This window comes from Caenorhabditis briggsae (assembly GCF_000004555.2).
Source record: "Caenorhabditis briggsae complete genome, chrIII, whole genome shotgun sequence".
Lineage (NCBI taxonomy): Eukaryota > Metazoa > Nematoda > Chromadorea > Rhabditida > Rhabditidae > Caenorhabditis > Caenorhabditis briggsae.
In genome coordinates, this window is record NC_013490.2 from 5,529,225 (window position 1) to 5,557,203 (window position 27,979).

The following is a 27,979-nucleotide window of genomic DNA, read 5'->3' on the forward strand; positions in this document are numbered from 1 at the left end:
TCAGCTAGCGACCAAACTTGGCTCGGTGCCAAATTTCAAATAGAGGTTCCCTTCCGCGATGCCAGGTTAATAAATAAACCAGATCAAATCAAAAGCAATTCGTTTATTAGAGCTGCCCAACTCGAAAAACTCGGTACGGGATGATAAAAACGAAGGAAACGTGATAATCAATCGGTATAAAACGGATATTTTGGTGCGAAATTGATCTCTCCGAACTGCGCTTGCTCCTTTTCCTCTGATATGTCACTGCTGCCAAAGAACGATTCTCTGGAAGTTTCAAAGTTGAAGAATTATATTATTCTGATCTCTCTTTCACAGCTTCCATTTTTGTACCAGAAGAATGAATGAATAACTGTCTTACTTGTAATACGGGCTGGGCATTGTCGGGTACAGCTCGCTGAGAATGGATGATGGCATTCGAACTCGTTTTCGAGCCGATAGTAAGGCTTCCATCTCGTTTCCAAGTTCCTCTACTAGCTGGCCACTTTCATCTGTTATTGTCACCTAAAATTTCTAGTTTAGATTTTTTTTGTTTTAATCTACCGTAATCCTACCTGCACACAACTCTCACTATCCCATTTCGGTGGGATGTCCTTGATGGAACTTTTCGGAAGTGATCCGTTTCCAGAACTTTGAACGGACTGTTTCGAATGAATTAACAACTGGGAGAGTTGGGGAATTGAGCCGATCACAATTGGGCAAGGAACGGTTAGGGTTTGGTCGATCTGGAAAAATTGAAATATTTGGATACCGGAAAACCTGTATTAGAAGGGTCCCTCTAACAAATGGGCCCCTGTAAATATATGATGGAAAACAAACAGGACCTCAAAAGTTATATCCCTAATCTTCCGTAGCTTTCAATCCCACACAAATAATATCAGAAGGAATACCGTAACTCAGTCAGCTTTGATCGAAACTCAACAAAAATTAGATATAACAATTGCTTATGATTTGGCCTTCAAAATGGTTTTAAATACGACCAGGCTCCGTCCATTTTGAAAAATTTGAGATCCATCGTTCCAATAAAGTCACAAACCTCCAATTCTACCGCATAATTGACGGACAGAATCTTGCATTTTCCCAATTTCGGAGGTAACGAAGGAATGGTAATTGACTCATCCTGCCATTCAGTTGTTGTTCCCCCTGGTACTTCTCCTTTATCAATTTTCGAAATCACTCGAACCACAGTTTTGATGTGCTCATGACCTGCGAATGTTTTCGCTTTGTAGGTGGCTTGTTGAACGAATCGAAGTGCCGTGTTCCGTGTTTTAGAACTCAAATTGATCACTCTGAAAAATAAAAGAACGAAGAAGAAATGATTGATGATCAAGAACTGACTTGTAGCTGACATCAATCTTCTCTCCAGGAGTGAATCCACACTTTGGTATTCGAATTTCACCAGTTACACTTCCAGTCGAACGGCAACAGAATGTTACAGCATGGTTGGATTCAATGCATGTGATTGGTTCGTTTAGCTGGAACAAAATTTTTGGAAAGATCAGAAATTTGAAAATAAACCTTCGAGTCCGAGTTGATATCTTCAATTCCAACTACAGTAAACGCTTTTCGAGTGACAATATCAAAGTCCCACGGTCTCTCACAGATGGCTTTACAGGTGTATCGAATGTGTCCGAACTCTCCTTCGAATGAAGATGGGAGGGATTTCGGAAGAGTGTAGGAGAAAGGAACCTGAAAAGTGTTTCAGGGTTTTTTCCCATCTTTTAAAATACAAACCTGATGAATGCCAGCTGGAAGAACTCGTTCTTTCTCTTTTCCGTCCTTGACAACGGTGAACTTGTGAGTGTATCCAGTGTTGAATTGTTCCAAGAAATACGGTTCCGAGTGTGAGCAGTGTTTTCGAGATTTTCCTGAAAAAAGTTTATCAGTATTGCTGACTTTTAAAGATCCATCGAGAATTTTCTGAAAATCTCGTTATTTTTAGTTTGACCGCTACATGATAACAGAATTGTTTAGCCCCCATTCTCATCAGAAGAAAATCTTCGTCTGAAATTTTTTCCCCGATTCGTGTACTCTTTTTGAATATGACTTTTTGAGATTACTGTCAGTGTAACTAAGAAATCAAATTCTAACAATACGTATTTCGAATTTTTATCAGTAACGTATCTGTAATCCTGAACGGACGATGGGCGGCTGAACGCCAACTGAGCAAAAGCGGGCCGGCTACTGACGGGTGAAATTGGGAAGTGATTCGTAAAAAAAGCGAGTTTCAAGTTTCAAAAACGTTTGAGAGTTCGAAAAATACGGTAAGAGGGTGACTCATTGGTTCCGCGTCACTTCGAAACTGCGACACTTCGAAACCAGTCATTTCGAAACCGTGAAAAATAGACGAAAGAATGCATTTCAGACAACAAAAACCATTTAAGGGTTTTCAAATATGCTATTTCTGATAGAACACATTCTGAAACTCAAGAAAATAAAAAAACATTTTTGAAAAAAAACTACATTTTGGTTTTTTTTTCGGAATTTCGAGTGTGTTCTATCAGATAAAGCAAATTTGGAAACCCTAACTTTGTTTTTGTAGTCCAAAATTCATCTTTTGGCCTGTTTTTTCACAGTTTAAAAGTGACAGGTTTCGAAATGACTGGCTTCGAAGTGTCGCAGTTTCAAAGTGGCGTGGAGCGGACTCATTAGAGGCTGTTCAAAAATGAAGTAAAAACTAACCTGAATGCTTGGTCCAATAAGTTCTGGCACGTCCTTTCAACTCCAAAAGAATCTCGTTCACTTTTTTCGGCTCCTTATTCTCAATGATCACTTTTCCCGAAATTTCCTGACCGGCGAAATATGTTTCCTCGGGATTATTGAAAACTATTTCGAATCGATCTAACTGAACCATCTTTTGATTTCCTCGGTTACTTCTCGTTGTCAATTTATCTCATACTTGTCGCCGTTCCTATTTATCTGAAAAAGAAAAAAAACAGATTTAGAATTGAAAAGGGAACAAAACAAGAAAACGGAGAGAAAGGGAGATTGAGTAAAAAGTTGGGAGAATAAGAGCAAAACGGAAGCATAATTGGCTCAATTTGGGTGTTGTGTACTAACAACGGTGAAACCAAGTGACATTTGCATTGAAAATTGGCATGATTCGAGAGCAGAAAAATGGAGGAAAAGAAGAAGAAGAAGGAAAACAAGGTAATTGGTGGGTTTTGGTATAGTAAATCAAAATTTTAGGTTCTCGAAACTTCTCGAAGTATGATTTGAAAGATATCGAAAAAGGGAAATCTGCCCTTTTTTTATGTGCAATTTTGCGGAACGAAATGTGCATGAGTGCAGAAAATTGTGGAGGGTAATTGAGGAAAAAGAAAGAGGTCCGGAGTCGGTAAAAATGCAGGAAAAAAAAGAAACGAGTGGTTTAGAAAAAAGGATATAGAATTGCTGAATTGATATATTTTTCTAGTTTCTGTTTTCATGGTCCCATCGTCAGCTAATTTATCTCGGTTCCTGTGAAATATATCAAAAAGTGGTAAACTGATAAAATATTAGTGATATTATGATAAACATTTTATCAGTTAACAACTTTTTGATATCTCCAACAATTACCGAGATAAATCGGGTCAAACTTGAAGATCGGAGATGAGGTAAGCGGTCGGCTACCGACCTCTTAACTTTGATCATATTGATCTCGGTCGCTTCAAGAGATATTGAAAACTGGTCAACTGATAAAACATTGATGATATTATGATAAACATTTTATCAGATGACAACTTCTAAATATCTCCAACAGTAACCGAGATAAATCGGGTCAAAGTTGAGGAGGAGATTGCCGGCTGAGCTACGCGATCGGCTACCTGCCGTTTAGTTTTGAACATATTTATCTCGGTCGCTTCAAGAGATATTAAAAGTAGTCAACTAAGAAAATGTCAATGATATTATGATGAACATTATCATGATAAACATTTTATCAGTTGACCACTTTTAAATATCTCTAATAGTAAGCGAAATAAGTTAACTGGTAGGCGATTACCGGCTGAGCTACACCGACCTCTTAACTTTGACAATAACTATCTCGGTCGCTTTGAAAGATATCAAAAAGTAGCCAACTGATAAAATTTTAATCTTAATATTAAAAATATTTTCTTAGTTTACCACTTTTTGATATCTATTACAGAAACCGAGATATATGGGCTCAAAGTTAAAAGTTAGGAGTGGCGTTTATGGTGAGTGTTTTCAAGGTTTTAAACTCTATGGAGATCGAACCTTAACGTATCCGAATATGTTTTGAAAAGTTTCCTAGAAAATTCAAAATTTCAAAACCTTTGAATGTTGCCATTTCTGCTTCATAAGATTTTTTGGTATCTAGAAATTCAACGAGTTGTTTTGTTGGAAGATAATTAAAGCCAATATGAAGATTTGAATAGGTTTTCAGAACCTTCAAAAGAAGGATTTCAAAAATTCGAAACTGGAAAAAAGGTTCCAGCCTTTTCAGACTCCAAAAACATGTAGCTGCCTCTGAACATCATTCTCATCTACCGTACCTCATTAGGGATCCTTTTCCTTCCAAAACAACTCATAAATGAAGCAAAAAAACGGAATTACACGACAACGATGTGAAATGTCAGAAGACCGCCTAACACTAAACAATTCTTTACTGCTCCGCACTAAAAGATGGAAGAAAACGAAACGAGACGAGCGACGGAATGGACGACGAAGGAATTGAATTGAAATGTATTCGGAAGCGGCCAGAAGAAGAAGAAGAAGACGCCGAAGAAGACGACGGAGATGAAACCGAAAAATGAGAGGAAAGAAGGAAAGGAAAGGCCGAAAGGGAGAAAAAAGAAATTGGTTGGAAAAACCGCAAGAAAGAAACAATTTCTTCTTGTCCGGATTAGTTCTCTCTGCCTTTTTTTCAATAGTCTAATGCCATCGTCATGCTTTTTTCACTTTTCTCACTAATCATTACAAATGGTAAGTGTCCGGAAGACGATGGTGGGGTTGTAGATGGAAGAGTGAGGTTTCAGAATATTGGATTTCGATGTTTAGAAGTAACTATGCGGCACGCTAGTAAATACCGATCTTATGATTTAAGCTGTAAGATTCCCCTTTTCTTGAAGTCCGACGTTTTCCAAACCACAGACGTTCTTAACTCTAGACGGCGGCACCAAATATCGTAAACCTCTAATAGAACGCAGCCTAAACCGTCAGCTTTGAACTCATATATCTCTGTTTTTCTGGAAGGTATCAAAAAGCGGTCAACTGACAAAATGTTTATCATACTATCAAAATCATTTTGTCTATTGACACTTTTTTTGATATATTTCACAGAAACCGAGATAAATTGGCTCAAAGTTTAGAGTATTTTAAGAAACTAAGTAGTGCTATCAGGAGTCTCAAAACAACTTACTGTGGAAACTTTTTTTGAGCTATCATTTATCTGGTTTCAGGAAACTTCTGAGATGAATAACTGGAAACGAAAAACCGCTTTCTAAATACATAAACCTACAGATTTGTATCCAAAAAACAGTATCTCTCGGAAGCTTTGTTCAAAAGGTTCAACTAGATAACCATGTTCATAAAAACCTTTTCTGAATGACATTTTTCTGTTATCGGAATTAAAAAAACTATTATTTTGCGTTTTCAGACTTTGTGGAAGAAATTGTTCTTGTTGGGTTGTTGTGGGTCTTACCGTATTTCCTCTGATAGAAGCTCACTCCAACAGTCAACTTTCAGCTTAATTATCTCGATTCCTGTAAAATATATCAAAATTTTGTCAACTAATAAAATATTGGTGATATTATGGTAAAAATTTTGTCATTTGAGCACTTTTTGATATCTCCAACAGTAATCGAGATAATTGAACTCAAAGCTGGCGGTTTCTCTTTTACAATTAGCAACTGCTTGATGTTGTTTTTGAGCTTATATAAGTTATATTTCTAGTAATTTATCAAATCTGTCTCATATTTTTGAAGAAATGTGTTCTAACATTCAGAAAGGAGTATAACCATAATATAATACAATTTTTTCGGTCTTTAAAATATTATTTTAAAGACCGAAAAAATTGCCGACCGTAGTCTGGAATTTTTCTAGCTTCGCTAGTCGAAATTCCGGTCTGCAGAGCTGCCATTCGAAAGGATGGATTGCGTTCGTGATGAAAACCAATAAAAGCCGAAACCAAAAAGATGGGGCGAGATGGGACCATTTCGGGTGCGCAAGGATTTTTTCTTGGAAGAATGAATGGGTGTTGCGTGGTTAGGCGATGAATTATTCGAAGAAGAAGATGGAGGAAGACTCCGCCCCATAATCTTGAAACGTTTTGCTTTTATTTTTTCGCTTCGACGCCTTCAGAAAATCCGCGGGGTTCTGGAGCAGTAGCAAAAAAATAGGACGTCAAAAAAGAATGGAAACAGGAAATGCGTCTGTCTTTCTTTTCGATTCGAGAGGAAGTTTCTTGTGAATTCATTTCGAAGGAACGAACAGAAGAAGACGTCATTCTTCTAGTTATTTATGATAACACATCTTTTTTTCAGATGATGTTGTTTAGGTTACAAAGAGAGAAAGATAATTGAGGAATCAGAAGCAAACGTGTAGGGAATACGACAAAATCGGTAGAAAAGATATTTTTGTGAAATGGGAAAATAAAATAGAGAAGATGTTGTACAACAATGTTTGAGCACCTGTGGGGGCGTCTGTTAAATTGGGAAATCGTCACCAAGTTACGGTAAATCAAATTCTTGTATCAAATGAACATAATCGAAAGCTGCTTTTTAATTTCAATAAGAAAGCAATAAAGAAAACATAACTTTAAAAAGTGCATTGTTTTTGAGATACCATAAACTTTAAAGGAGGCCAGACATGAAAATGTTCAAAATTCTAGTTTTCTGATAAATGACACAGTACAGTCAGAAAATAACAAGGAAGTAGACGACAAGCTCCCTGTGGTGTAGTGGTGAACGCGCTTGTCAATCAGTCGCGCGTGGCGGGTTCGATTCCCGTTTGTGCGATTTCGTTTTTTTTTTCTGTTTTCATGCGGCGACAACCTAGAATGGCCGAATAACTAGAAAAAGTCGGGAGTAATTGCCAAACAGTGAAGAAATCTAGTGTATATTGAAAAAAAAATAAATGCTCGTCAAGTAGCGCGCATTGGTCGCAATCGCACGATTTTCCGTCAGAATGCATACTCTCGCTCCAAGAAAACTCCGTAGACTTTCGTGTCCTTTAAGCATTATCTCAATTTCTGAGAGAGATAACGGAAATTTGTTAACTGATGAAATGTTTTTCATAATATCATCAAAATTTTATCAGTTGACACAATTTTCATATCTCTTATAGAAATTGAGGTAATTGAGCTCAAAGTGCAAGTAAAGGGTTCTCTATTAGAGTGTATACGGTATTTCCAATTTTACTATTAGTCAAAATTGGAAATTGAAAATTCCAGCGTTTGAAACTATGTTTCTCAATTTCCATATTTGGATTTCATGGATTCTAATTAGACGTCTTACTATTAAGAAGTTTCAGACAGAACGGAAAACATACATAGGTATTTAAAATTTTCAGAAGCCAAGAAAAGTATTCCACACCAAACTTCAAAAACGTTGGGTGATGTAGAATCTGCTGAGAAAAAGAATAAATGTGAATTAGCTCTATTGCTATTCAAAGAATCTTTGACATATATTTTTGAAGGTCAACTTTTAAAATTGAATCACAAAAGCTCAAAGGGTGGCACACAATTACTCAAACTGATAAAAACGGATATATCTTCAGACATAAGTCTTTTGAAAGCACGAAAATCTATAGAAATATAATTTTACGTTTGATTCGAAGCTACTGGAGATTTTGCTGCGATTCCTCAAGTCTAGGTGTTGTTTTGATTATCCAAAGATGAACGGCGTAATTTTGCCGTTGTGATTTTAAGATGAAGCAACTTTGATAAGCGATAACTCAGCTCAAAACTGATCGAACAATTTCAAATTTGCCCAGTTTACAGATGAATTGTTAGAATTATTGCACTCCAAATTTTTGCCCAGTACAACGTTTCACTAAAATTTTATACTAGTACAAACTTTAGCCCCGTAGTTATGCGTCATCCTGTGTTTGGATTTTGTGGGTCTTTTTTTAACTGAACGTCTTAAAAGAAATTTTCAGAAAAATCGGAAAATATAGAAATGCAATAATTTCAGATGCCAAGAAAAAATATTTTTAATGAAACATCGAAAAAACTTTTTATTATGCAAATTTCGTTGAGAAAAAATATTTCCGAACGATCTCAATTATTATTTTCCGAATGGTTAAATAATCTGATTCAATTAATTTTTTAGAATGTCAATTTATCAGAATCAGAAGGATTTTATTATCGAATTTGCATCACTATTAAGAATTATTATTGTAATTAGAGAAAACGATTGCAACCAATTCATCCGAAAACCACAAGAAAAACAAAAGAAAAAGAAACAAAAGAGCCCCAACGAGATGAATCGATCATATCAAAATTGAGCCATCGGTTTTTGGCAGAGGCTATCTGAATGAAGGAAAACGAGAGAGCAAAAAGAGCCAACAAGCCATAACACCAACTGTTCCCATGAGAGAGAAATCTTCCCCTTCTTCTTCTTCTTTTTTGAATCTCATTTCATTTGAATTATCATCATTAAAATGTTTCTAATTCTGACATTTGCATAAATTGAAATTCGAGATGGTTCGAAGTATTTGAGTGAACCTTCATAATATTAATTGTTTTTCAATAGCTTAATGTCTAGACATAAAATTCGGCTAAAAAACTGAAAATAATATATTTCATATGCTGCTCAAAACCTAGAAAAACGTGCTATTCAAAAAAGGGAAAAAAACCAAAGAAAAAATATTACGAAAAGGAGAGTAAATATACGTTTTGTCACTATGATGGTGAGAGAGTAGATGAAAATTTGAAAAAAAAGAAGAGTATATTTTGCAAGAGGAGTTGTTGTTTTTTAGGGTTTCGTTTTTAGAAATATAAAGGGAGAGTTAGAATAACAGTCCTGGATTTTCAGATATGAGAAAATAAAGCATTAAAATATTTTCTAAAGCAAAAGATTTGACACAACCGCAATGAACAATTTTCCAAAAAACCCATAAAATTCGAAGAAAGCTGTTCAAATAAAAATTTTCGGAAACTGGTGGCTGTTTGTGTTGGGCGGGTTGGTCCGAAAAGCAATAAAAACATGTCAGTAGGAGGGAGATAGAAGAAACTAAACGATGTTCGAATGTGTGCATGCGTCTCTGAATCTCTTATCTTTTCCCGTTTTTTTTTCTAAAAGTCCGAATGACATTTCGCACCGCCCATCCTTTTTTTCTCCTGGGTTGATTTCTGTGGATCTCCCATCCGGACGACTCTCTTCTTTGCATTGTCAATCAAAAATGTTTGCGGCGAGAAGAGCAAGAATTGTTAGAAAGTGTGCTCTTTCGTTGAGAAAAACCAGATTTGGAAGTTTTTTTCTGCAATTGTTGCGATAGTAGTGTATAGAATTTTCAAATAAACGAGGGTTCTGATGGATTACTGTAGCTAAAGAGGTACGGTATAAAAGGCTGAATGAACGAACGTTCGGACTAAAAAGAAGACAAATTTTGTGGCCTAGCTTTTTAGATTTCGGATTTTGTAGACCAGAAAAACAACTTTTTTACATAAGAAGTGCAAATTTACAGGGGAAATGCATCAATTAGATTTTAGGCTAATGTACCTACAGTAATCTCAAATTCTTACTTTTCAAATGCTTCGGGAATCTTGAAACCTGAGAAATCGGTTTTTTAAACAAACATTTTGATTTCTTTCTTCTAAAGATAACTCTTTAGTCTTCAAAAATATCATCACAGAAAAATCTATTTTTTGGAATTATTGAGTTTTGAAAATGGGAAATTATAGAGTTTTTTTAATTCCGAAAATGCAAATGTATGGAATTCTTGAGTTTTGAAAAAGCAAAATGATGGAACTTTTCTGAAAATGTGAAATTCTGAAATTTTTGGATTTCGAATATTCGAAATTCTGGAGTAATTGAATTTTGAGAATTCGGAATTCTAGAATTTTTCAATTCCGAAAATACTCTCAGAAATTTTAGTTTTCCAACATTTTCGGGGAAATTTTTTTTTAAGTCGACGAAAATCAGTAAAAAACGAGGAAATAAATCCTGAAAATGACTATATTTTTAGGTTACTGTAGTTGTCGTTGTAGATGTTTACTAGGGATAATTCTACGGATTTAAAGAAACATTTCGAAACAACAAAAAAAGTTAGATTACTACAGTAACTCAACTGAAAAATCTAGACAAAAACGTAGAGAAAAAACATCTGCCAAGATCCATTCGTCTCTCATGCAGCATGCTCAAGGATTTTTATTGACCCGCAATTTCAGCCATCATTCCTCTCACCCCATTATATTTTTTTTCTCAAAAACGGGCGAACAATAACAAGTTTTACTAGGAATATAATAGAGACTGGCTACGGGATAAACTTATTTATCCCCCCCTGGATACTCTAGAAGCTATCAAAGGAATATTGAATGAAAACGGGGAACTATGTGTGAGATTTGTTCTGACATACTTATAAATTATTCCATTTTTCTTTGCTCTCGAATCGACAATCCATGAAAAAAGAAGCTAAAAATGTATTATGTAACTCGATAGCTAAGCTCAGCGAAGAGAAGAAGTTCCTCGGAATGAATGATTCCATTTCAAGGCATTAATGATCGATCAACAGCTGATTTTGAGGACAAAAAAGGAGAGTAAAGAGTAGAAAAAAGAGAAAGAATGAAAAAGAAAAAAAAACACGATAAGCAAAAAGTAGCATAGAAAAAGAAAATGAATGAGAAGAGCAAAGAGGGAAAGGGAGGAGAAGGTCCCGCGGTGGTGGCTCTGGCTCCCTCTGCTGACCGCTTATGGAAAAGAAAAGGATTCAGATGGGTGGGATAGAGACGAAGAAGAAGAGGAAAAGAAACATAAGAAGAGGATATAACAAAGTTTCGGATGGCTAGACTCTCAGCTTCATCGTCGTCTTTTGTTAAAAATTCTTGAAGTGTAATTATTGGTTTGCTATTTTTAGTGATTTCTTTTTAGTACATTTTTTTGTTGCTCATCAAGTGCTGAGTGGTTTTTTATAGAGGTCAATGGTTATTTTTAATTTGGGTGACGTCGTTGGCGTTTCTCTTCCAAATAAATGGTTGAAAAGTAATTTTTCGGAGAATAAAAATAAGTATAAAGTCAATTTTAATTTATTGAGGTCTCGTCTAGTAACTTTACTGGATCTATGTTTTCAGAACTTTTCAAAATCCGAAAATTCTTGAAATTCTCATTTTCAGAATACAAGAAATTCCAAATATCGCATTGTCAGAATCCGAAAAAGTTCGAATTTTCGCATTTTCTGAATTCAAAAACTCTAGGATTTCTACTTATCACAATCCCGAAATTCCATGATTTCGCATTTTCAAAATCCGAAAATTCTCGAACTACGCATTTTCAGAATCCCAAAAACCCAAAATTTCGCCTTCTCAGAATTCGAAAATCCAGAAATTCGCTATCTCAGAATCCAAAAATTTCTGACTTTCGCCGAAAACAAAAAAAACGCAGGTGAAAAATTCCCCAAAATCAAAAACATTGTTTCTGATCTCAAGTCTTTTCTAGAAACGAAATTTGACCTATAACTACTGCACTGAGTTTAATACTAATCACTTCTCATCATCTTTTAATCGAATCCTATTTCTTCTTCCTTCTCTCCGAACTTCCAGAACAAATGACGTCAAGACTAAGAAAAAGAGAATTTGTGATGCGAATTTCCGGAATTCGTGCCGATTCGGAATTATATTGTTGATTTTATACATGTTGTCATCTTCTTCCGTTTTTTTTCTTTTCAGAATGACAAAGAAAAGAAAGTTTCAGGGCTCTCGGCGTGGGATGAGGAGAGATGATTATACAAAATTTGAATTTATAATTTCATCTGCCGATTTATGTGCATAGTGGGAGAAGAGAAAATGGGTGAGAAGGAGAAAAAGTATCACATTAATTCATATTCGAAGTACTCACTAAAGATCATGAAAATAAAACGTTTCGCCGGAAAATATAATAAACGGGGACCAGGATAAGTTGGTTGGCTGAAATTAGGAAATCTATGAGAAACGGATTTGTAACACGAGAAGAGCATTGGTTTGGTCCGAAAAGTGGAAAAGGGAGAAAAAAAGAAGTAAAAGTTGAGAGGGGAAGGATATGAAAAAGAAATGAATGAAGGGGAGATGGTGGTAGAGGGAAGGGGATGGAGAAAAATGAAATTTGATATTTACACATTCAGAATCATGAACTAAGAGGGAGAAGAGAGCTAATCGAGACACGGAGTCAGTTTCTGTTTGAGTTCCTCGTCGACGCAACATTCGGCAGGAATCAGACCGTCCGAATCGAGTGCATTCACGTTGGCTCCAGCCTGAAGAAGAAGTTCGGCGAAGAACGGACGACTACATTGAGCGGCTGAAATTTTAGAAATTGCGTCTAATACGAAAATCTATAACAATCACCAAAATGAAGTGGTGTCTGAAGGCATTCATCAACAGCATGCACATTAGCTCCTTCGTCCAGAAGCCACATGAAAGATCGTTCACAGCCAAGATCAGTAGACCAAAGTAACGCAGTCATCTGAAACACTGATGATAAACTTTATCATAACGTATCGACTAACCCCCAGATGTTGATCCTTAGCTTCGATGATTTCGGGATTCGCATCAAGAAGCCTTTGCATTGCCTGAATATTATTCTCTCTCATCGCCGCAAACCATTCCTTCTCCTCTTCAGTTTCCAATCGAGTCGGAGTTTTCACCACAACGTCATCGAACATTTCTGGCTCAATTGTTTCCATAGTACTGGGAACTTTGTTCCAAGTTTGTTTGGGACCCTCGACATCCGGATTCCATTGCTCATCGATCTCTTGCAATAGTTCACAATACTTTTCCATCGCAATCGCTCGATTCATTTTTCGATGTCCAAGCCATTCGTTGAACTTCACTCGCGCTTCCGTTTCATACCAGTGCGGTCCATCCTTCGGATCTGAAATTGTGGTTGAAATAATTCTCTCCTCCGGGAAAAGTGGGTGGAGCCTAAATTGCAAGTTGCGCACGGCTTTGCCGCACAGTCGTTTTGCAATTTTGCATACGATCATGAGGAAAACTGTGCGGAAAAACGTGCAATTTAGGCTCCGCCCATTTTCCCCAAAAAAGTTTTTCTCGGAATTCGTAGGGCTTCTAAAGTTCACCTCACCTGCAGGCCCCGATGTCGCTTGTTTGTATAATCCGTAAAATTTCAGCAGAATCTTCTTATCGAGCTGGAATCGCAACTCGACTAATCGTGCCGACGCAGAATGGAATTTCTGTTCCAATCGTACATCGATTGGGAATTCAACGTATTCTTCGTCATCATCGTCTGCTGTTTTGTTCTGAAATGCAGAAACAGCCCACGCAATGAACATATTGCCTGAATTTCCTGAAAGTGACAGTGTGGAAGAAGCAGAGAGACCATGCTGAAATATATGTCCTGGATTTATAAGTAAATAATAACCAAATATTTGATAAAAATGGAAGAAAATAAATCATAATTTATCTGAAAATTGAACATTGAAAGTAACACAAAAAGAAAGTTAGATGATGATATTTAAATCCCTTCGGCCAAGTCTAGACATCCGGCGACTTCACGATCCTCTGTAGTCATCTGATTCCACTTTTCAGGTGCGTATGCGCAGATTGTCAATGCATGTGTTTCCTTCATAATCGGAGCCAGTGCTTCTTGAACTATTCTGAACAATGAACAACATTTTTTGAATATCTACAGATGTACAAACCGGTGATTCTGAAGGGTTCTTTTCCCTGCGAAAGCTTCAGCGATAATCAGAATTCGGAACTTGAATCCTTCACATCCTCCACTTTCGTCTACGACGTTCTATTTTAAAAATTAATATGAATACAAACTCTGACTCCTGTTCTTACCAGTTTCTCTGGTTTTATCGCTTCGGCGAGCAAGTTTTTGACTCGATCGGCTGGCGAGGACATGGTTCGCTAAAAATACTTTAGAACTAGTTTAAAGACACCGAATTTTCTATTCGAAGAAAGATCAGGAACTACGAACCGTTCATACCGTCAAGATACAACTAAAACATTTCCGAGTTTATTATTTTTCAAACAACTTTGGATATTCATAGCTAAAGGATCTAGTAAAAAACAACAGAACAACAAGTATAAGAGTAAATGGGTATGAAACATTGATGGCGTGATAGGACGGTTTCTGATAGAGAAGAAAAATGATAGTATAACAAGGAATAACGAGAAAAAAACGAACGGAACAACATGCGGATGGGTTTCTGGGGTATTTTGTGATCATGAAGATAAGAGATAGAGAAAAAAAATAACTTTAAAAAAGAGACAGGAACGCTGAGAGTTAAAGAAATTCAAGGAGGGTTGGAGTGTTTTTGACTTTTTTTTTTCGAAACTAGTGGATTTTTTTTTTGAAATCATACCTGTCAACCGGCTAAAATTGGAATAACTTACAATGTGATCCGTGGTTGACAAGTTTGAAAGGATAAAATAACAAATGATTCCCTATTGCTGAATATTGAGCTGTAATTTGAAAAAAAGCAATCTCAATTGGTATGTACTTGAGGGTATATTGCATTTCTATTGGTTTACAGTCTGTTTTGGGGACTTTTCATGGTAACTCTATTGGAAGAGTTTTTCTTGTCGTCTTTTGGTTTCTTCTTCCTCTTGCTTCTTGCGAGCTTCGATTTCAGCCGCATCAGTGGTACGCGGTTTGAAGTTGAAACGTGGACGTTCAGCTGGTGGAGCAGATGGACCACTGTCTGGAATATAAGGCATTTGGAAAAACGGAAAATTAAGTTCTAGCAAACCATCTTCGGACTGACGATGCTGACGTGGATGATGACCGTCCTCGTGCTGACTTCCTCCGAAACCATCACTCTCTTTGCGTTGACGATGTCCTCCACGATTACCTCTTCCGAATCCACCACCGAATCCACCACGTCCTTCTCCGTCGTTGAAACGGCCACCGCCTCCACGATGGAATCCTCCTCCACCACCTCCACGGCCTCCTCTGCCTCCACGATCTCCACCGAAGCCTCCACGTCCACCTGATTGAATTTTACTTTAACAGTTTCCACTTAACGTGAGCTCGTAAAATCGAGTTAACTAAAAGCTCTGATTCGTTTGAGACCGGGAAACAAAATTGTATCGAAATGCGGATAATAATTCGAAAAAAACGTTTGAATTCCAAACGTTTTCCTGTATGGGCTCAAACAGCCGCTAAATGAAAAAGGAGAATCTCACCTCCTCGTCCGCCACGATCGTTGCGATCGCGTTGTTGAGCACGGTTCACTTTGAGCTTACGCTTCTCGAAATCGGCTCCATTGAGACTGCTGATAGCGGTATTCAATTGTTGCTCGGTAGAGAATGTAACATAGCCGAAACCTTTACATTGTCCAGTTTCTCTATCATGCACCAAATGGATTTCAAATGTTTTAATCTAGAAAACTAGGTTGTTGTTTTAGTTCAAAGCTTCAGAACAACCTCTTCGGGAGTGAATTCGCAGAAAGCTAGCAATGTTTCAATATCACTTTCGAGTGCGTCAAACGGGAGCCCACCGACGAAAGCCTGGAAATTATAGATTATGCTTTTTAGTTTTGAATGTTTCCAACCTTGAAGATCTCATCGGCCATCCTTTGTATAAAAACTTCCCCAAGTGAGACTTTTCTGAAATTTTATTCACATTTTATTCTGATAACTCGTTTTCAAACATGCTGAAAAATTCTGCTAATTTTCAGTATTTGAAAATTTCTATTCTTTTCTCAATATTTCACATCCGCAATTTTCCGTAGAGTGTTAGCCACTGGCTACCCGCTAGTGAGAGACGCAGACAAAAAATTGTGCGTAGAACCCCTCTCATCGTGAGAGCCAGTGCTGAAGGGGGTACACACGAATAGCTCGCAATTGGAGACGCAGACACAAAAAAGTTGGCAAAATGCCAAACAATCGATACAAAAGGAGTTCCCGCCCTTTTTTGACATTTTTTTTTTGTATAGAATGGCGGAAATTCGAACAATTACCCAAATGAAAATAATTTCTTCAGAAGTTCATTAATTAATCTATTTCACCTGATATGAAAGCTGAAGGGAAATAACTAAAATTGAAAAAACGTTTTCAGATACCAGTCATACTCGAAGAAGCTACACAAAAAACGGCTTTATGAAGGGTTTCATTTTTAAAAAATGATTGTAAGTTTACTCTATACCCAGAAAACTCGAAAATTAATGGATTTTTCAGTGTATCGAATGCGGTAACCCCTCTTTTAACAATACGGAGGTATGCCAAAACTGCAGGGAAATGAATAATACTGGTACCATGTCGCTGGACATAGCTCGACAGGTTTGAACGTTTCAAATTGTATTTTACCAATCCAAAAAAAGTTTTCAGTGCGAAATGTCGTTGAGTTGTGGTTCATGTCAACGGATGGTATCAACAGACTCCAGACAGTGCACCAGCTGTCAAAAGTACTGTTTTCTCATTTTTTTCATAAACTAAATTGATGTATTTAGGAGTTTTCACTTGTCTTGCGATTCATCATCGCCTACACACTTGAACGGTTTTGTATGCATGTCGTGCCGTCATCGCGGAGAAGCTCTCACTGGCGACGTTATGCTCTCAGCATCTGCGGCCCCTTCTCGTGGACGCAATCCCCCATTATCACCGTTCAGCGAACCATCGGTACCACAAATGTCTCTTCAAATGTCAATAGGCTCTATATCCTCAAGTTACCCTTCGAATAATGATTTTGGAGCGGATATGTACGCTCAAATGTCGACAGGTTCCGTTTTGAGCCAACAACACCAGCAGCACGTTCAGCAAATGATGACCCAATCACAGTTTATGGACGAAATAAGTGACGGTGCAACGAATGATAGTGACAGAAACAGTAGTCCATTCTATCAGGAAACTTCGGATTACGACGAGGATTTCATTCCAATGAGGTAAGCTATATTTTCCGATATTTATGGAAAAAAGAAACTTGCGAGATCAAATAATTTTTGATCTAAAACTTTCAGCTCTCGCGGTCGTGGAAGAGGAAGCGGGAAGAAAAAACCGGGCCGTGGTCAGTCATCCGGATCCCGCCGTCAAACGAATCCCGGACCTACCGGATTCTTTTCTGCCACAAATTTTCAAGCTATGGGTGATTTTCCACAACTTCCGCCGACTCGTGGAAAACGAGGAAAGCGAGGGAACGGGACTACGACGACTCGAGCATCAGGAAAAGGTACCGGTCGGGGAAGAGGAAGAGGTCGAGGTAACAGTACTACGCAAGCACAAATAACAGCTCTCCAACAAGTACAATACGGATCTACAGCACCAATGGGCTACCCAATGTTCCATCCAGGAAACTCTCAAATGATTCAAATGAATATGAGCTCTGTTGGACTTCAAGTGATGGGACAAAACGCTCATTTACAAGCGAACACGAACTCAATGAACCTTTCTATTGCTCCAGCAGTACCACTCCCATCCAATATGATAAATCAACCCAATCCCATAACTCCGACTCCAGCTGCAGTACAGACTCCAGCGCCGGAACCAGATCCTATGGAAGCACACAATTTCCAACCGCAGAACATTGACTCGATTCGAGAAGTTGACGAATCGCTACTTGAAGATGATACCTCGAGACAATCTGGAACATCTAGGTCGGACGAGGTGGAATACACTAAAATACCGGTTGTGTGTAGAAAAAACGACGAATTTCTGCAGAAGGTAATAGAATTCAGGTTGAAGATAACATAAATTCATTAAATTTTTAGACGCCACTGTGTCTTGTATGCGGCTCTATTGGAAAGGGTCCTGAAGCTTCCATGGTTTCTTGCGCAAACTGTTCTCAGACATACCATACATACTGTGTTACTTTACATGATAAGGTGAGTTGTTAGATAGACAGAAACTTAACTACAATTTAATTAATTTTCAGATGAATTCGGCGATTTTGGGTAGAGGATGGCGATGCCTAGATTGCACGATATGCGAAGGGTGTGGAAACGGTGGCGACGAAGAAAAGTTGTTGCTCTGCGACGAATGTGATGTTTCATATCACGTTTACTGTATGAAGCCGCCACTGGAATCGGTGCCATCGGGACCTTGGAGATGTCACTGGTGTTCAAGATGTCGACGATGCAATCACAAGGCAACGTCTGGAAATGATCTGACTCCGAAAGGTTTATGCCATTCATGCGCTTCTTTGCAAGTATGTCCATGTTGTAATAGAGGATATCAAATTAACGATAAAATCATAAGATGCAGTCTGTGTAAAAAGTAAGTTTTTTTCTTAAAAACTTCAATTCTTCTATTTCAATCGTTTCAGATGGCAACACGGAGCATGTGAAAACCTTCACACAGAGGAACAACTAGAGCAAGCTGCTCAGAATCGAATGAGGTGTGCATCATGTCGTCCCAGTAAGAAGGCAAATGCTCTCTTTGATTCGGATACATTAATTTGTGATGGTGTAGCTATCGCTAAAGACGCTAACATTCTTAAGTCGAAATATATGCCGTCTGTACTCAAAAATCATATGATTGAAGCTGGCTATCGGGATTCGTTCGATCATTGTAAGTTCGAAAATTAAAATTAGCTTTGTAGGAAGTATCTTTTTTCAGATGAGGATGATAATGCTGCACCAGAGGATCTGGCTGAACCTGGAACTTCTCAACCACTAACTGGACAAAGAGGAAGAGGCCGTGGAAATCCCAGTGGTAGGCGAGGGATGAATAGAATCGGAATCGGTGGATTCTATGCCAAAATTCCTCGTCATCGGCTTCAAGCATTGACGGAAGAGGCGGCTGCTGCTGCTGCGGCGGACGATGATGATTCGAAGAAGAAACGGCCAAGGAAACCGAGAAGGTCTCAACTGGAAGACGCATATCCATCACAAATTCAAGAAGCCTTCTTTGGAATCAAAGCAGTTGAGGGAAAATCATTAGTGGATATCACTGTAGAAGAACCTGGATTACCCGAGTTTGGTATTACATATACTAAAGAGCCGCCGCCTTCCACATTTTCCTTTGCAAAGAAGCTAATGATATGTTGAGAAATGATATAAACGAAAACGAATTCTTGGAAAATATGGACATTGGAAACATTGACACTGACATAAATTTGGATGATATGGATTTTTCTCTGCTCATGGATGTGGATGAATCTAATGAAGAGTTCGAAGACAGTCTTCAAGGAGACATGCGTCCAAAGGAAGAGCTCCCGGAAGGAAGTTATGGCCCTACCAGTAAGATATCATTGTCTTCAAATAAAATTAATTCCAAAATTTCAGCTTTCAACTTGGACCAAAAACCTTCAACATCTGGTGAACTTGGATCTTTTGGTCAACAAGGTGCTTCCACGAGTGGAATAAACCCCGCTAATTACGCTCAAAATGCTCCAGGAGTGAGAGCTGCAATTGCTCGGAGTGGCAGCCAATCGGATGCTACTGATCGATATCAGTATGCTGCTCGCTGGGAAGAAGACGAACCAGCTGGTTTGATGGCGACGACTGCTGCAGTTTTATATGCCAACGAAAAGCATGCATATTTGAAGCAGCAGTTCCCCGTTTGGGCTGAACGTGTGAAACAAATTCAGAAGTTATGGCGTAATTTGAGTTCTGAAGAACGGCAAGACTACGTAAATCGAGCGAGAGATAATCGGACCAAAAGTGGTGCTAAGCCTCGCCCTCGCAGAGTGAACGTTCAGAGTACGAACTCTGTCGATAGCCCAACAAACCAGTCTCCTGCTATCAACTTAACAGAATTCAAAGTTCCCGTTAATCCGGGAGAACCGTCGACGTCTACTTCATTCGGTTCATTAAATGAACCTCAGCAAGTGAAGAAAGTGCATGTGACATATCATTTGCCTCTAGATCTTTATCATCAATGGCAGGAAATGAAGAGAGTGAGAGTTGATCGTGAACGGTTAATTGTGTCTCTCGATGAACAGTTGACCAAAGCTCGTAAGCAAAAGAAGAACTTGGCAGCGAAGAAGCGTCAAATAGTCAGAACTCAAACAGCAGCCCCTGATTATGACGGCCGACCGATCGATTTGAATGACAACGATCAACAAATTCTGTTGCAACTCACGGAGCAGATAAAAGCTACTCAAGCGGAAATCGATAATTCAAGGCGAGACTTGAACACTCGAAAAGCTGCTATGTCCGATTTTGAAATCACTCATCACATTCTCCGTAATGAATCCGATGTCAAACCTCACGAAATGGAGCAAACAATTGCCAGAGACAATCAATATGCTTCCCAGATGGAACACCGGCTAGCTCAACAAGCCCAAGCACAGGGACTCGGATTAGGTGCAACACCACAGTTACCTGGTACTCAGTCTTCCATTCATCTTCCTATGCTTCATCAGCAACAGCAACAACAGATGATGCAAATGCAGATGCAGGGGATGCCTATAAGACCTGGCCCAGGACAATTTATGTTAAGACAACCGCCTGGAGCACCTCCGATGACAATACAACAACAACAGCATCAGCATCAACAGGAACTGCATCGCAGAATGATGGTGAGTCGAGTGAAAACATTAAAAATTGTTAAAGTTCCATAAGATTTTCCAGATGCAGCAAATGCAGCAAATGCGGCAGCAGATCCGACCAGAGATGGCTGGAGTGCGTTTCGATCAGATTACTGATCCAGTGTTGAAAGATGTATACGCATGCGTCGATGCGATGGTTACAGATGTTCATTTGAAACTGGAGCCCAAGCCGGAACCTCAACAGCAAATTCATGGACCGCCACAGTTTATGCAGAGAATGATGCAGCATCCTGGAGCGCCCAGTTCATCTGGTCCTCCTGGATCTTTGGGTAATCCTGCCCTTTCTGTTCCGACGGCTCATCCTGGTGCTCCTGGCCCTTCCGGTCATCTTCCCAGTTCTCTTGGCCAGCCTGGTCCACTTGGTCCAGCTGGTCCTCCTGGTCATCTTGGTCATCCTGTTCCGCCTCGGCTCATCATGCCTTCGCATATCCCTCATGGACCGATACCACAGCTCGGCGCGCCTGTGAATCAACACCCTCCTCCAACACCCCAACCTGCTCAACCACCACAGCTTCCAGAAGACGGACCGAAACCAAAGAAGAAGCGTGCGCAACAGAAAAAAGCTGCAACGACGTTCCCGACTGGCGGAGAACACGACGCCTGGATAGAAACGATGCGAACGCGATTCCGTTTGTGTCCCGAAATTCCTAAAGTGCAACGAGAGCCACGTTTGAACAAACAAGGATCAGAATTCGTGACACACGGATTGACAGAGTTGAGTCTTCTCATGGGAAAACGAAAACCTATAATTGGACGTTTTGGAGAGATGATGGTGAAACGCGGAACGAGATATTTCGGAAACGAAGACAGAATGGATAAGGCAGTCACTTTCAATGAAGTGAATTTGTACCAAGTTGAACCACAGATTCGCCGTCATGTACTTTACAACAGTTCTATGCCAGAACTTGAAGACGATGTCATTCAAGATGAGATGGACAAGAAAATGTGTTTGAATCCGAACGATGTCATCAGCCGGTTGTTCAATAAGAAACACACTTCTCGCGAACATGTACGATGCCTTGCTCGCTACATGGATGAAGCAGGACCACCAATAGAGCCAGATTTAGGAATGTTCCGCGATTTCAAAGAAGAACCTGAAGAAGATGTAACCATTGAGCTAGTTTTCAACACAAACCAAATCAAGCAGGAATGTACTGAAGAGGAGAAAAATGATCTGTGTCCTAAACTCAACGATCAACTCAGAGAAATTCTGTCATTTAAAAATGAGATAACATATAAATTGGAAGACACTCCACCTGAGTCTCCTGCATGTGTATCTCCGGAGCCTGAAGTTTCTGAACAAGTTCGTCAAACAACATCCACATCAAGAGCACCATCAGCATCGGTCGAAAAAGAAATCAAGAAAGAAGACGATGAAGAAATGCCGGCGTCTGTTTTCCGAGAAATCAAAAAAGAAGTAATGGACGTTGCCCAGCAGAATCAATGTAAGCAGTGTGATAAGATGATAGATGGAGGAACAACACCATCAGTTCGAGTATCAGTTGGAAAACTCGGAGTTCTACCACAAGAAGCACCATGTGATGAAAGAGATGATATGGTATCATTCTGTTCGAAAAAGTGTTATTACGATATGATGTCAACTGGACGAAATGCACTGACTCACGAAGAGCTCGCTGAAGCCGAGAAACACGTCTCCGAGGAAACATACAACAAGCTGAAACAAATCCTTTCGGATAGCATTGTAAAGGCAGTGAATCTAGGGAAGAAGCCTCCGACCTCTGCATTGCCTACTTCTTCTCTTCTTGGAAACGCTGATCTTATATCTCCAAGGGATATTCGCCTAACGGTAGACGATGGAAGAAAGGAACTCATCGAGATAGTTCACGTTTCAACGTTGATTGGAGCAGCAAACGCACAGAAAGACGAGATGGCTCAACAAGTCGCCGCTGGAACAGACTGGAAGCAGTACACCCCAGAAATTTATGAATCATTCGTTAGCATTCATCAGCAACATCAGGTTTGTAATATTTTCAACTACAGCTTCAATAATATTATCCAATTTATAGCAATGCGTTCTCTCGGCGAAGTTTGGAGTTCCTCTTCCGCAACATGAACTGGACAAGCGTATTTGTGTTTTCTGTGGTGGTGTTGGAGATGGCGACACTGCTGTATGTGGTCGTCTTGTTTCTCTCACTGAGTATTACTGGGTTCATGTGAACTGTGCAATGTGGAGCGCTGAAGTATTCGAACATCAGAATGGAATGTTATCGAATGTTGAACGAGCTGTGATTCGCGCTGCGACACAAGCATGCGATCACTGCAAACGTCCAGGAGCCAGTGTTAAATGTCATAAGGCAAACTGTGGAATGAATTATCATCTCGTTTGTGCTCGACAGAACAATGGCTATTTCATTAAAGATCGGGTACATTTTTTTTTCTATTTGTCAGTATTTTAGTTAAAAATTTCCAGACATTCATATGTAAAGCTCACGAAAAAGTTGTTCATCATCAATGCACCCGATTCGATGCTATGCGGAAAATCTTTATTAAGCGTGACGAGAACAACATGCTGATGCGTCTGTTCGATCTTTCCGATGGATCGAACCTTTGCCTTAAAATGGGATCATTCACTTTCTACAAACTTGGTTCGATCACTCCGACACAGTTGAAGCGGTTCCATAACAAGGATTACATCTTCCCCAACAAGTATCGTGTCACTCGTCACTTCTGGTCTCCGAAGAACTGTGAAGAGCGCATGACGTTCGAATGCACAATCGAAGATCGCAACAACCAACCGATTTTCATCGTGAGAAGTTTGAATGATCCGACGATTTGTTATCGAGCAACATCGGCAACGAAAGCATGGAGTCCGATTTTCGATAAAGTGACGAAGCTTCGAGAACAACAACAAGATCGTCTGCGATTCTTCGGTTCTCAAATAACTGGAGAGGCATTGTTCGGACTCACTGAGAATGCAATAACGAAAATGACCGAGTCGCTACCTGGTTTCGACACGGTGTTCACATATCAACAAAGGCATCAGAATAGTCCTGTTTTGGAGTTACCACTTGCTGAAAACCCGATGGGGTGTGCTCGAGCCGAACCGTGGAGTCGAACGATCGGACAAACCTTCAGAGCGAAGCCCCAACCAATGGGAGGGACATCGAATCATCATCACGGAATCCTCGGCATCATACCTTGTCAGCCGACCAAGACTGACAGTTCTTCTTGTCAAATTGAAACTCTACAATCCCGTCAAGCATCCACATCACTTACTTCAGCTAACAGTGGACGTACCAGAGGTGTAAGATCGTACTATACGGAAGAAGCGGCAGCTCGTGCTCGCGGATTCCCACAAGATCTGAGTGCTATTTCTCATAGAGTTGAGCCCGCTCAAAGTGCAACTGCTCAGTATACAGCTTATCAGAAGATGCGCAGAGAGTGGAAAGAGCTAGTGTATCTTGCTAGATCTCGAATTGCTGGATTAGGCTTGTATGCAAAAACCGATATTCCGATGGGAGAGTACATCATCGAATACAAGGTGAGATTAGGTGTTTAGTTAAGCCTTAAAAAAATAATTTCAGGGAGAAATCATTCGTTCGGAACTGTGTGAGGTTCGTGAAAAGCGCTACAATGCTCAGAATCGGGGAGTCTATATGTTCCGGCTCGACGAGGAGTGGGTTATTGATGCAACGATGTCGGGTGGTCCAGCGCGATATGTTAATCATTCGTGTGATCCGAATTGTTCCACTATGCTTTTCGATTCAAACAGTGGAGCACGTGACAAGAAGATCCTCATCACTGCCAATAGGCCTATAAGCGCAAACGAAGAGGTGAGAATACTATTTCAAAAGTCCCCCAAAATCTTTCCGAATTGGAAGGATTTTATTTTTGTTCTTCCCCCTTGTATATATCCATCTAACAATAAAACCCGCCGTACTTCCCCGAAAAGAAGGGAGCAGTGCGAATTGAAAAACAAATTTCAAAGAGAAGGCTACTGCGTTTTTATAGACTCGAAAACACTTGAGACAGCATTATGTACGATTAGGAAGAAGTTAACTAAATTTTTTTTCAGCTTACCTATGATTATCAATTCGAACTGGAAGATGCAACAGATAAGGTCCCATGTCTTTGCGGAGCACCGAATTGTGTTAAATGGATGAATTAATGTTTTGTTTAGGTTTTGTTTTCACAACTTCTTGTACGATTGTGTGTGTGTGTTATCCCGAGTTTAAAATTTTACCGCTGGTCGGTTTTTTTAGTTTTCGTTTTTTTTTCTAACCTTTTTTCACACTTTGTAATCTGAGCTATATCATCGGAGTTATTCTTTTTCAATGGTCTCACACTTTTGTTATTTCTCTGTCACATGGACTAGATTTTCTATCCTTTCTCCCCTTTGTTTGTATAAATGGCCCCACATAATTTGATATTGCTGACTCAAAAAAAATGCTCAAAATAAAAAATTTAAACATGTATTAAATTTGAAACCTGAGAAACAGAATATATGTAAGGTAAAATTATTCGCTCTTCTTTGCCCGTTTCTTTTCAGCCTTCTTCTCTTTAGCTGCTCTCTTTTTCGCATCCTCTCCTCCCAAAGAATCCCAGTAAGCAGATGCCATCCATCCGATTGCAGGTGCAATCTGAATTTCGCATTTCAGATATTTTTTCGAAATATAAAGGGCTTACCCAATAAACCAACATGAAATTCTCAAATGATAGTCCACGACATCCATAGAAAAGTGTTGAAGCCACCAATGGATCCAGAGCTTGATCTCCGACAAATGTCACAGCTAAAAATGAGAAATTTAGTAGTTAAATCTAATAATGCTTGATATCATACTTCCAGTAAAAACGGCGGCCATGAACAGTGCAGGGAACACGAATCGGACTCGAGAATCGCGAGATTCAGATGTGGCACGAGTCAGAACATGGCGAACGATGAAGGTTCCGATGAGTTCGAATGCCAAATGATAGTATATTGGATACTGAAACAAAATAAGAAATATTCATAAAAATCAGATTCAGATTCAGGTATGTTCGAAACGGAATTCGGAACTCTGTTCGGAAATTTTTTTTTTGCTCAGGACTACGATATTTCAAAGGCGCACACGAAAACTCTCCTTGCGGTTCTCGAGCGGAATTACTTTTTGTATTTTTTTGGAATTTTTTTGTCAAAATTTCAACAATTTATCTCGCTTTTGCTATGGGAAAATTGAATTCTGACTTCAAAATTCGAACTTTTAACAATTCTAAAATTTCAAAAAATTGGAATATTCCGAAATCAACTTGGGATTTTCCGAAATTTCGAAAAATTCCAAACACCCCTTCTTAAATTCAAACTAACTGGATGATTGAAGCCACACGATTCCATCATTCGAAGAATGCTGGAGTGTGCATTAGTTGTATTGTAAGCACGGAGCCAGATGATTCGCGCGAAGCTGAACGCCAAATATCCGGCTGAGAATTGAGCGACAAGAGTTTGAATCAATTCTGACAATCTAAAAAATCTTACAAATTATTTTAAAAACAAATGTGTATAAAAAACTCACCTGAGTCTGCCAAAAAGATAGTGCTCAATTGGAGCCAACGGACTACAGAATGCGGTTCTATTACAAAGTGCAAATACGAGACCCATACTAAAGAGAGTGAATGCGAATGCTTGACGACCGAGATGAATGTCGATGACGGCTGAAAATGAAAATTTTATTTTTTAGGTCATTTCAGATTTTTACCATTTTCATAAATCGTCGTTGTGACTTGAAGTGTTCCTAGAAACTCGATGATAAACCTATGCACATTTCCTTTTTTGTCGAAGAGACGATCTGCTGCGTTTCGAGCTCCTTCACAGACGACAATCACTGTGATGTAGTAGATGAAGGCGTCCAGTAATGGACCGGATATTTCCATTTTTTAAACTGCAAAAACGATAATTAGAAGTTCTAATTTAGAACATAGATAGAAACGGAAATTGTCATCATCATTTATCACTTGAGAAGAAACTATTAGTGACGATGAAAAGAATGATAAAGTCTAGATAGTGCATGAAGAGGTGAAAATCAGAGAAATCGAAAGAAGAGAGAATAGAGATTCGAGAGACACACACATTTTGAACATTTGAATGTTGCAAGTTGATGGAGCAGAAGAAACAGCAGGTGTGACGGGTGAAGAGGAGGGAGAGGGAGAGGGCAAAACAAGAAGGAATTGTCTAGACAAAAGATATGAAATTGAAAGATATGGAACACTGGATTTCAAGAAAATCCTGCAAACTTGTTGGGGATTCCTTAGCCTAAAAGTTGTCACGACCCAGGAAACGTTTTCAGCACAACGGACACTTTACATTGAGACTTTACAACGTTTTGAGATGGAAAAGAGTTAGGAACAACGGGTCATGGGTTTTGTTAGTGTGTACACCACTTGTTGTTTTGATCTACTTACCCCAGTGATCATGATCTTAAAAAATTGGACTTTTTTCAAAACAAAAATGTTTAAAGATTATCATTCTCGTACAAAAATATCGGAGCTTTGGAAGAAAAACGCCGGTGGCCCTCCTGCAACGAAAACTACAGTAACCTAAACATATTTATATTGTCTATATTTATTTTCTCGTTTTTCACTGATTTTTGTCGAGTTTTCTATTATTTTCCTCCAGAAATTTAGAAAAAAAGGACTGATTACGCACGAAAATCAAGATAGTAAATCCCGAAAATATAAAATTATTTGTAGTTTACTGTAGTAGTCATTGTGGGACCTTAATTTTTTGTACCAGAAGAATACAGTTCATAGAGAAAAAAGATTGAAGAGAAATAGAGATGACAACAGAAAAGTGTTTGTGTTTGAAGTGTCGTTCAAATGCCATTCCTCTATTTGGTTTTTTGTTTGTTTAGGGGTTTGAGGTCGTACTAAATACAAACAGAAAACATTTATCACTACCAGCCTGTTTGCCGCGCCTCCGGCGCTTCAAACAGCTGGCTGGTGCGCCTCCGGCGCGAAGTGATCTATTTTTTATTTTATTCGTCGCTACGCTCCTCACTCTTTTTTATAGGGTCACGTAAAAAAAAATCATATTTAATTTTCAAGCTTTTCAAAAATGTGTGGACAAACTGACAGAGAAAGAGACGCAACTTCATTTATTTATTATAAGAATGATAGGATATTACAAATGTATATATTTGACTAGAATTGACTGACCACTGGGGGAATGAAAAAAAGTCAAATTTGCGACCCTTGATCTAAAAACTTTTTTTTCCCGAAAAAGAGAAAAGTCACATTGGATCACGACTCTCATGTCTACCCTATGGTATACCTGAAAATTGGTCGTTTTCGAATTCACCAATTTTGATTCGATTAGAGAAAGAAAGAACGGAAACAAAACAAGAGAGATGAAGGGCGTGGTTTTGATTTTTTAATGATAGAAACAAAAAAGGTTTTCAATT

At 38.9% G+C, this 27,979-nt stretch overlaps 7 protein-coding genes across 7 annotated transcripts; 3 read left to right on the plus strand and 4 right to left on the minus strand.

The window, feature by feature from the left end:
• Positions 1-167: 167 nt before the first annotated feature.
• Positions 168-2,854, minus strand: Cbr-arrd-17 (the record flags this gene model as incomplete). Its single annotated transcript, XM_002642215.2, has 8 exons — positions 168-267; positions 362-504; positions 555-725; positions 1,037-1,289; positions 1,339-1,475; positions 1,519-1,689; positions 1,735-1,868; positions 2,683-2,854. The coding sequence occupies 8 exons, from the start codon at positions 2,852-2,854 to the stop codon at positions 168-170; spliced, it is 1,281 nt and encodes a 426-aa protein (XP_002642261.2).
• Positions 2,855-3,098: 244 nt separating this feature from the next.
• Positions 3,099-3,308, plus strand: CBG25996 (the record flags this gene model as incomplete). Its single annotated transcript, XM_045243777.1, has 2 exons — positions 3,099-3,150; positions 3,190-3,308. 2 exons carry the CDS (start codon positions 3,099-3,101, stop codon positions 3,306-3,308), a joined length of 171 nt encoding a protein of 56 aa, XP_045100085.1.
• An 8,974-nt stretch (positions 3,309-12,282) lies between these two features.
• Positions 12,283-13,996, minus strand: Cbr-acbp-5 (the record flags this gene model as incomplete). The annotated part of the gene is made up of 7 exons (XM_002642214.2): positions 12,283-12,428; positions 12,476-12,593; positions 12,637-13,001; positions 13,212-13,470; positions 13,635-13,743; positions 13,789-13,886; positions 13,934-13,996. 7 exons carry the CDS (start codon positions 13,994-13,996, stop codon positions 12,283-12,285), a joined length of 1,158 nt encoding a protein of 385 aa, XP_002642260.2.
• Positions 13,997-14,659: 663 nt separating this feature from the next.
• Cbr-drr-2 lies at positions 14,660-15,672 on the minus strand (the record flags this gene model as incomplete). Its single annotated transcript, XM_002642212.1, has 5 exons — positions 14,660-14,799; positions 14,848-15,087; positions 15,284-15,479; positions 15,524-15,607; positions 15,652-15,672. 5 exons carry the CDS (start codon positions 15,670-15,672, stop codon positions 14,660-14,662), a joined length of 681 nt encoding a protein of 226 aa, XP_002642258.1.
• Positions 14,879-15,091, plus strand: CBG25995 (the record flags this gene model as incomplete). The annotated part of the gene is made up of 1 exon (XM_045243778.1): positions 14,879-15,091. The coding sequence occupies one exon, from the start codon at positions 14,879-14,881 to the stop codon at positions 15,089-15,091; it is 213 nt and encodes a 70-aa protein (XP_045100084.1).
• A 549-nt stretch (positions 15,673-16,221) lies between the features above and the next one.
• Cbr-set-16 lies at positions 16,222-24,714 on the plus strand (the record flags this gene model as incomplete). The annotated part of the gene is made up of 16 exons (XM_002642211.1): positions 16,222-16,227; positions 16,277-16,378; positions 16,427-16,503; positions 16,549-16,980; positions 17,056-17,755; positions 17,803-17,916; positions 17,967-18,307; positions 18,357-18,601; positions 18,650-19,007; positions 19,031-19,272; positions 19,318-20,555; positions 20,608-22,563; positions 22,613-22,969; positions 23,017-24,087; positions 24,131-24,379; positions 24,622-24,714. The coding sequence occupies 16 exons, from the start codon at positions 16,222-16,224 to the stop codon at positions 24,712-24,714; spliced, it is 7,581 nt and encodes a 2,526-aa protein (XP_002642257.1).
• Positions 24,715-25,063: 349 nt separating this feature from the next.
• Positions 25,064-26,453, minus strand: Cbr-aqp-11 (the record flags this gene model as incomplete). The annotated part of the gene is made up of 6 exons (XM_002642210.1): positions 25,064-25,186; positions 25,233-25,336; positions 25,387-25,531; positions 25,891-26,044; positions 26,096-26,234; positions 26,279-26,453. 6 exons carry the CDS (start codon positions 26,451-26,453, stop codon positions 25,064-25,066), a joined length of 840 nt encoding a protein of 279 aa, XP_002642256.1.
• Positions 26,454-27,979: the final 1,526 nt, after the last annotated feature.